Source organism: Archocentrus centrarchus, chromosome 3 (assembly GCF_007364275.1).
Source record: "Archocentrus centrarchus isolate MPI-CPG fArcCen1 chromosome 3, fArcCen1, whole genome shotgun sequence".
NCBI classification, from domain to species: Eukaryota; Metazoa; Chordata; class Actinopteri; order Cichliformes; family Cichlidae; genus Archocentrus; species Archocentrus centrarchus.
Genome location: NC_044348.1, coordinates 9,092,906 through 9,102,691, shown reverse-complemented (window position 1 = coordinate 9,102,691; position 9,786 = coordinate 9,092,906). Strand labels below are relative to the sequence as shown.

At 41.1% G+C, this 9,786-nt stretch overlaps 1 protein-coding gene across 1 annotated transcript; it reads left to right on the top strand.

Moving 5' to 3' along the window:
- The first annotated feature begins 1,595 nt into the window (after window positions 1-1,595).
- LOC115778324 (coiled-coil domain-containing protein 81) lies at window positions 1,596-9,499 on the top strand. Its single transcript, XM_030726405.1, has 13 exons — window positions 1,596-1,711; window positions 1,800-1,874; window positions 1,957-2,128; window positions 2,623-2,740; window positions 3,253-3,346; window positions 3,734-3,880; window positions 6,121-6,219; window positions 6,525-6,694; window positions 6,782-6,860; window positions 8,152-8,262; window positions 8,410-8,516; window positions 8,633-8,758; window positions 9,277-9,499. Exons 2-13 carry the CDS (start codon window positions 1,806-1,808, stop codon window positions 9,413-9,415), a joined length of 1,431 nt encoding a protein of 476 aa, XP_030582265.1. The 5' UTR covers window positions 1,596-1,711; window positions 1,800-1,805; the 3' UTR covers window positions 9,416-9,499.
- The last annotated feature ends 287 nt before the right edge of the window (window positions 9,500-9,786 follow it).

The following is a 9,786-nucleotide window of genomic DNA, read 5'->3' as shown; positions in this document are numbered from 1 at the left end:
TGGAGGCAACCATAGCTCTCACATGCTGGTCTCTTGGAGTTGGAGTCAGGCAGGAACAAGACAGAATCCAGAAAACGCTTAAAAATTCACCCTGTGAGTATCTTTCCCAGAGATGATCGAAGTACTGCAGCTGGTGTCAGAACAGGACAGACAGGCATTACCTGTTCTCTCCAAGCTCTCTGAAAACGGTCTGAAGAAAAGTTTCTATTTATTAGTGATAGTAAACTGTTTACTCCAACATGAGCATTCATCTGGTAGTTTATGTTAGCCACATACCAGAAATTCATTGCCAGCTGTATGTGCCTGTTTCAAGGAATGGTCTGCATTTGGACACAAGTATCCGCCTTCATTGAACACCAGATGACCTTAAAAAAGTTAAGTCTGTCTGTCTGTCTGTCTGTCTGTCAATCAAGTTAACTGATCTATTGTAATAGGGAGTCCACCTGGCAGGACTGGGAACCTTCACATTCTCTCAGCAGAACTTGGATATAGGAAACAAATTCAAATTGATACAGAGACCAGTATTCCTTCTGGCTGGAAAATTGGTCCATTCTCTGGGTTTGAAACAGTCCATGCCACTGGCTGCAGGTGAGCCCAACAAGGACAGTGTGTACAGCTATATTTAAAGGACTGTTTACACCACTCAAATCATCATTTACTGAATCTTGGTTACCAGATTGTGGATTACCTTACTGAGCAGGCTGTCGCACATCTGGACCAAAATCATGTACTTAGCACATAGCCTATTATTATGATATACTGTATTTATCTGTTAATAGAGCTTTACAGAAGGTTTACAAGACAGTAGTGAGACCTGCTATGATGCATGGTTTGGCATTCGGTGACACTGACAAAAAAAACAGGAGGCTGAGTTGGAGGTGGCAAAGCTGAGGCTGATAAGACTTTCCTTGAGAGTAACCAGGAGGGACAGGATTACCAATACATCGGGTCAAGTGGTTTGGAGACAAAGTTAAAGAGGCAAGGCTGAGCTGATTTGGATGTGTGCAGAGGAGGGGTAGTGGATATATTGGACAGCGGATGTTGAATATGGAGCTTTCAGGCAGAAGAATAAGAGGAAGAGCACAGAGAAGATTTGTGGATATAGTGAAGGAGGACATGCAGAGGGTTGGTGTGACAAGAGGATGCTAGAGATGGGGTGAGATGGAGACAGATGATGTGGCAACCCCTAAAAGGAGCATCTGAAAAAAAGAATAAGTTGCCTGTTGATATGGGTGCACAACCTAGTGTGGTATATTATTTAAATATATTTATGCATTTTACATGAGTTTGAACCCCATTGTTATCACAGTACAATGCTAACTGCTTTATTTTATTTAGAAAACTTGAAAAAATATGAATTTGTACTATGCTTGGTTTCTATTTGAAGCACTCAGCATCCAGTGAGCTTAATGCTATATGTTTCATTTGTTTGATCCATGCGAGATAGATGAATTTTAGTTTCCTTAAGCCTTTAACTTTTTTCAATATTTTGTGTGTGTGCACACACATGTGTGTGTCCCTTGCAGCAACACACCTACCAGTGGTGCAACTGAACTTTGCAGCTGTATCACAAGAGACTCCATTCAGTCGAGACACTGTGGAAGGATGTGTTAGGGAAACTCTGCTCCTGCTCTTCAGAGCTTTGGCCAAGGGAAAAAACGTGTTTCTCACTTTCAAAGGAATTGGAGTTCTGTCCTTTAAGAATAACAAGGTGGATTGTCTGTTCATACCTGTTCTTACTGTGTGGGGGCATGATAACCTTTTCCTTCAACATGATCTCATCTCTGCTCATTTTAAAGGTCCAGATGAAATTCGACAGAGATTTTATTAATGGCTTGGATGGAACTGGTATGCTGCCTTTAGCCTTTAACAAGGTAAGCTAAAATGTCTGTTTTTGACTGTTACTGTGTATAACAGATGCATTATACATGTATTCTGGTGTTGTTTCCCCTGCAGAGACCTGGGAGCAGGGCTTCTTTACTGCCCAGTGGACTATCTCGGCTTGAAAGCCCGCATACTGCAAACTCTGTAACCCTGCCAACTATTGTCTCTCCTCAGCCAGAAAACAAAGCCAGGGACAAAGATGGATGGTGCTTGTCACCAGCTCCAGACCAAAGGAATGCAGGAGGTGAAAGAGCCTTTTGTACAAGCCTACCAGTTAGGGATGAGGGTTGACAACGCACTGAAATCAAATCCAGAATGTTTTAAACTGTCAAAGTGTTTAAATTGTTTCAAGTTGCTGCAAAGAGAAAAAGGAATTCTGGTCCTTCTTCAGAATTGAAGAAACCTTTCAAATGAGAGGTGAAAAATCTTAAAGAACTCCAGTTTTTTCAAGCTCCAGAGACTACCATGACCTGGATGGCTGAGAACCTACACGGATATACCAGTCTATTCATTCAAGCTGTGCTGGTGAATGTGGGGAGTAAAGTGGCTGTACCAGCAGTTCACATATTACATAGTATAGAAAATACTGGGTCGCTCTGTCAGTATACTTACCAATGGGCACCTCTTTGCTAACAAAGAATGGATATGCGACTGACTAATTGATCTGGATCTGCAATTATGAAGAGTGAATTTAAAGCAGTTATGTTTAATAGAACTGAGTGTTGTGTGTCTCTACAGAAGTTCCCCAACTGAGAGAAGCTAAATCCCATCAGACACTGCAGCCTGCCAAGGTGAAAACTGTCAGCCTGAAGTCTGAGGAACCAAATCCAAAACCTCCTGTGGAGGCTAGAGACAGGTACCCCGCACGCAGTGATACAAAAGCACAGAGACAGACAAACACACACTCTCCATGGTGCGTTTCAGTTTGCAGGTTGATGAGTATCTGAGAGCTGAGTATCCAGTGGCAGTTATATATTGTCTCTGCACCGATACCGCATACGTGTCCATTAATGATGCACGGCTACCTGTGGAACAGATTCCTCTTCTATCATTGCCTCCATGCACTGTCAGCTTCCACACACAAACCTGTAAAACCTCTATTTAATATAACCTCTACCTAAATCATGTCATTTTAAATGGACCCTCCAAGACCTCCAAGGCACTCTAGGTACTGCATCAGCAAGTACCTAGAGTGCCTTGCCATAAATGGGGTTTGCAACAAAAAAAAGGAGCTCTTCATTTTAATCATAATTTCTTCTTCACAAGGAAATCACAGTAATTAACATGACATTACCAAACCACCCATTTACAAAGAATTCATTGCCTCTGATGTTCAGTATACATTAAAGAATATGCTTCTACTATCAGGACCACCACCTCCACATCACCCCAAGAAGTCCTGCCAAAACTGGAGGAACATCTTGTAAATGTGAACTGCTCTGGGCATGCCCGTGCTGAACAGGCGAGTATGTGCATGAGTTGCTGAGTTTATGTTAATTCTATTCTATTCTATTCTATTCTCTTCTCTTCTATTCTATTCTATTCATCTGGCATAGTTTTCAGGTAGTAGTTAAAAAAAATGAAAAATGAAAAAAAACCCCTACATGCTTAGACAGAGATAGGCAACACTTAATGAACATAATAGGATATTGGCAGCTCTTTGAAGATATTCCCTCAGGAGTTACTGAAGAATAAACAGTAAAAAGAGAGTTACATTGGACTAGTTTGTCAAATGTAACTCGAGTGTTTCTCTAGTTTTGCTGGATGTGTAATTAACGGCTTGCTGGAATGCTTCTTATGCATTGTGTCATATCCCTAATGTCACCTTCTTGCATACTTGTGACTGTAGGAGCTGTGCTACCTGTGTACACAACGGGTCCAAAGAAATATGCCAGTGCACCTGAGGGCTAAGCAGCAGGCAGATGAGAGAGCACAGGAGAAACTGCTATTGCTTAAACAACAAGTGAGAGACGAGCAATGCATGGAGGAAGAACAGGTGTGTGGGAGCGCATGTACACTTCAGCTGTCAAGCAGCAACATGCACATCTATCAACCTGATCTTGGCCCACAGTTAAAACTCGGAATGATCAAAGACACTGAGAAATAATTTACTGGGAACCCACACGATGGTTCAGTCTGACAACAGAAATGTAATTAAAATCATTACCGTCTGGAAAAAAGTGGTGGAGCAATTCCGTCACCAAATAGTGGACATAGCAACATGTGGCTGCATTAGCCAGTCATAAGGTCTACTGATGTCAGTGCCAGCCTACATCAGCTGAGCTGATGAGTCAGCTGATGAGTCAGCTGATATGTTTCTATGTATTCTGTGTTTATGTGTTTGGCAAATCTCTTAGTGGGTGCTCTAATAAATCAGTGATGCTAAAGGAGTTGCTGAGTTGACATCAGATGATGTGATCACTGTGGGGCTTCAGAAAGTGTTCTTAGGGTGGATTCATCTTCAGTGAACTTTATTTTAAACCTCACACACTGTGACACACAGATAATACTTTCAGACAGTGGTAACTTTGTCCATTGTCCCTTAACTTTGTGTGGTTCTACAACAATAAAATAAAAAAAGAACATAAATGAATATAAATTAGTTTTGCTTAACATCTATGAATTATAAGAGCACATGACCAGACTGGGCAGTGCCGTCTAGATTCTTCTATGCACACAATTAACAGCACATCAGAGCAAACTACTGCAAAACCACCTCTTTATCAGTACTGAATGCAGCATGGCAAAGTGTGTAATAGACATGCTGGTACACCATGTAGATTTCACGCGTTGCCCGTCCCAGGCATAAAGTGGACACGCAGGCTTAAGTTACAGTAATTTGCAGCAACTTACCAGCAGGGTGCCATATTTCATTTCAAGCTAACAACTTTCTACCACCGTTGGCAGGTGATCCAATTTACATACATAGCCATCAAACTTGTTGGCTTTATATAAAATAACACACCGTGGTGGTACTGCAACTTCAGCATGTGTGTCCCTTTGACGTGTAGGACAGGCAAAGCGTATTATGGTGGACCAGTGTCTACTATATTTATTGCCTTGTTACAGACAAGTAACTTGTCTGTTACTTGTTCCACTTGTACCAAAGCTGAAAGTCTGCACGTCAATCACATGTTGATTATTTGTTTTAAAATCCACTGTGGCGGGGTGCAGAAGCAAAACTATAGAAAATGTGTCACCATCCAAAAACGAATGGACCCAGCTATAGTTGCTGCATCTGCAAGCAGCTTTGTAATCGACCTGCATTCCAACTAATCCTTTTCATTCTGATTCTGAATTAATCAACGTCACATCTAACGCTAACTTACAGTATTGAGGGTTTTTCTGTTGCTCTCCTTGCCTTCTGTTTTCCATGTTTGCACAGTGAAGGATGGGGCGGTGTGGGCAGAGCCATAATGTCAAATATAAATCACCGCAAATGTAAGGATGTCTTGATCCAGATTAGTTTTGTGATATTTTCCTGGCAACATTAGAATAACTTTTCATAATTTTTCTTATTTAAATCTGACATGTAAATGTTTGAAGATATTACACAAAATGTAGCCTCTTCCAGTGGGGAAAAAATCCTGACTTCAGATCAAAGTTGGGGATTCCTCCCACTGCTAACATTTGTAGGGAATCCTAACAAAGCAGCAAAGAAGCAAAGAGAAAATTCCTGGGGGCTATTTTTAGGGTCGGAAAAAACTATTCACACTGAGGATCATGAAACTGTTCATTCAGAAACCCGGGAAGTGAAATCCAAGCCGTGTCATATCATGTTATAACATGTCAGGACGAACTGAAAATGTCACTACCACCTTAGAAAAATAAACAATAAGGAAGTCTTTTTTGGAGTGCTGAGCAGAAGTCGCTTCTCATTTCATAATGTTCAGCCACAAAAATGGGAATTAGGTGCATTGATCATGCGAGTATGTTGATGTGCAGCTGTATTACCCCCACACACACACACACACACACATACACTTACAAATACATCCGCATGACACCTGTGAAAATACAGATGCATCCTGGAATTCAAATTAAATTATCCTTAAATGTTTTTTCAAACTGAGTTCATGCTTTCACAAATCACCCACAAAAACAGATCAAAATCTTCCTAATGATAAATTTATTTATTTGATTGAATATCAGATGAGTTTGACATGTCTTTCTTACTTATAATATACATAATCTTACTTATTAACGCAATGGTAAACGGCATATATTTTCTGGCAGGCAAAGCTGAAAGAACAACACACACGTGCGAAGCAGGTGGCTGCATTTAACCTTCAAATGTCAGCGAAGAAAGAGCTGACTCACCTTCCTGTGAATCCTGTGAGTGAATTGAATATGACATTTGCGATCCTCACCTTTTTCGTCACACTTCTGGTAATTTTCTGTTTATTTTATTATTAAATACGCGTTCTTCAAAATAAAAGCCGCCTGTGGTTTTCCTGTTGAATTCATGTGAATGAAAAATACTACAAAAAAAGGTCATTCAAGATTGAACAGGCATTCATGTCAGTTCATGTCAGTTATGAGAATAATCCATTTATGAAATGTTACATCGCACCAGTCTTGTAATGCTCTCTCTTTTGAGTAACAGTGATGTGTTAACATGTCCACTGGGTTTTGTGTAGAATTCATTCATCTTCCCGGCTCGGCCCCTCACACCTCCCAGGAGCATCCAGCAGGGTCGCTACATGAACGATATTCAGGCTCAAATAGAAAGAAGACGGAAATTTAAAGATCAAGATGAGCAGAACCGCCTTCTCATGGAGGGTCTAGACCAGATCCAGCTGATCCAGGAGCGAGTAACAGTGCCACTGCCCACAAATTTCAAATAATCTCCTGTTGTGATATCAAATGTGATGTGATGTGTATCTGTGTGTTTCAGCATAGCTTTGCAGAAGGCTCAGCAGCTCCAGCAGAAACAGGAAAAGACTGAGCATTACAAGAGGGCTCTGGACACCCAGGCAAGGCAAAGTTTACTTTAAGATGTGACCCTCTGCAAACATTCTGTTACATATATAGCTGTGTGGTCTTAGGAGCACTGATACAATCAAAGCAATAATTAGCGTGCAACTAATGCACCATTTTAAGAAAAAAACACTAGCATTTGAATTTGATGGGAGCAACATGTCTCAAAAAAGGTGAGACAGGGACATGTTTACCACTGTGTAGCATTTTTCCATTTTTTAACAACAGTCTGTAAATATCTGGGAATCGAGCAGGCCGGCTGTTGGACTTCTGGGAGAGGAATGTTGTCCCATTATTGTCTGATAGAGGATTTTAGCTGCTCAACAGTTCTGGCCCTTCTTTGGCGAATGAGTTAATGTTTTTCTTAAATGCCTTGCTCTCAGGCTGCTGGCTTATGTGTGATTCCTAGAGTATTTAAAGTAGAAGGAGATGCAGAGCAGCTTTCAGGCCCCCCTTTTGCGGAACCAGCTCCGAGTTTGGATTAGTTATTATTAATCTCTGGCTCTCCTCCACAGTTTGTCTCTCTCCTCTCACCCCCCAACCAGTCACAGCAGACAGCTGCCCCTCCCTGGGCCTGCTTCTGTCAGACATTTTTTCCTGTTAAAAGGGAGTTTTTCTTTCCCACTGTCACCAAGTGCTTTGCTCATAGACCGTTGTCTGATTGGGGTTTTCTCTGTAATTTACGTTGCGATACAAAGTGCCTTGAGGTGACTGTTGTTGTGATTTGCTGCTGTATAAATAAAACTGAATTGAACTGAATTGAAAATGGTGAATCTTCTCAGTTTAAACATTTAATATGTCTGCTATGTTCTTTTGTGAATAATTGATGATGAGTTGATTAGATTTGAAAATCATTACATTTAGTTTTAATTCAAGAGAAAATTGTAATAAGTTAACAGTGGAATAGAGTGCACCTGCTCTCTAACTGCTTCAAATCAACACATCCTTCAAATATCAGACAAAACTCACCGTTTTCATACCACGCTCCCTCAGGAACTTGATCATGAAAGGACTGGACTGGTTTGGGAGTTCCTGGGTTAAGGCAGTCTAGAAGAGAGGCAAGAAAGCAAATTAATCAAATACAAAACTAGCATTTTAGTCAGGCTTTCTCACCTGTGGCAAAGGTTACAGGTCAAAGGAGGTCAGCAGTGTAATCACCCATCTTCCTAGGTAGGGGGATGAATGTAGGCCCAGAAATACAGCTTTTATGCATTTTTATCAAGTGACCTACTGTATTGTATTGCGCTACCTTTAAATCTAAAATCAGCCTGTTTGGTTTCCCCTCAGGTGGAGCATAAGAAGTGCACAGAACCACCAGATTGCCATCCTGACACCTCCACTTTCAGCCGTTGTGACACAGCAGCCTGCAACACAGAGAGCCGAGAAAGGGCGCAGAAGGTCACCAGCTTTCTATATCAGTTCAGCATTTCAGCGTTAGTCTTACCACACTGCAGAAACAACCTGGTCTGTGCATATTCAGTCCATGTTGTTGTGTTAAAACTGTTGTCCTTCCCATTTAAGTAGATATGTGTTTCGCGCTGACAGATCTTCCAGGTAAATTTCAGTGCTGCCGCCCAGAGGAAGAAAGAACTGCACAACCATCAGGCACAGCTGGAGAAAGAGAGGGAGATGCTCAGACACAATAAAACAGAGTAAGCAAAGGGAGGTGGAAATAAAAGAAGTGGAATATGAAGAACATGTGAGGAAAAATATGATAGAACAAGTGTAAAACTTATTGTTTTCTTCTCATGGTTTGTTTTCTGTGCAGGCTAATACTGGATCGTATTAAACGCTTTGAGAAGACGCGGGACATCAGCAAGTCACTAGAGCAGGAGTGGAGTTCCAGTATGAAGCACAAACACAAGCAAGAGGAGGATGAGAGGCGTTTCCTGAGGTGTGTGCATGGAGATTACCGTTACTTTTATTGTTGGTCAAAATTTCAGATCATCCATGCCGAAAATATGGTTGAGGTGTTTGTGTTAATACGTGTTGTGAATCAGACAGGTTGCAGACCCAGACTGCAGGACTCAGGAAACAGGACATGAACTCAAATACAGCTTTAATGCTGAAGGTTTTCCACAAAACAGAAAATGCTGGACTGGAACCAGTAAAAAATACTAGAAAATACAGGCAGAGCGCAGCACTGGGGAATGAGGGACAACGTGCCAAAGAACAGAGGAGGACTCAGACAGTATATACACACATGGGGCAATCACGGAGCTAGAACACACCAGGGAAGACATCTGAAACTAATCACCGAAGACAAAGTTATTCACTGCAGGCATAGGCGTTCATGTCAGGTGGATCTCACATGTACTAAAGACTAAACTTGAAGATGAGTTTAAAGATGCACCTCTATCATTCATAACAACAACACAACAACTCATAATAACTCTGTCTTCCTGCGGTTAGGTCTGCCGGTCAGCTCCTGGTTGATAAGCTTGCAGAGTACAGGTGCTGCTGCCAGTGCAAGAGGAGAACCACCAACTGTGGCGAGACCAACATCTGGAAAGACTCTCGTTACCCCTCTGGTTCAAAGCTCATGATCTGATGACATGAACATGAATAAACAAAAAAAAAAACACAACTTATCATGTGATGGTCACCAGTTCAAAATAACAGATTATGTATATATGAGAAACTTTGGTGATATGATGTGCAGTGTGCATTATTTCCTGTTTTAAGCAGGGTTTTTTTTTTATTATTTTATAAATTTTGCAGTGCTTAGTTTCACAGTGTATAGTTCTTGTTAGTGTTAACCTCAAACATAATCTCTTAGTTTCTCTTATATTTTCCTCACACATCATCTCTGTAACACACTTTCCTGGCCAGACACAAATACATGTCTCTCTCTTTTTTGTTGACAGGTAGATTTTATAAAATGGTCTGTATCTGGTGGTTAGCACTGTTGCCTCACAGCAA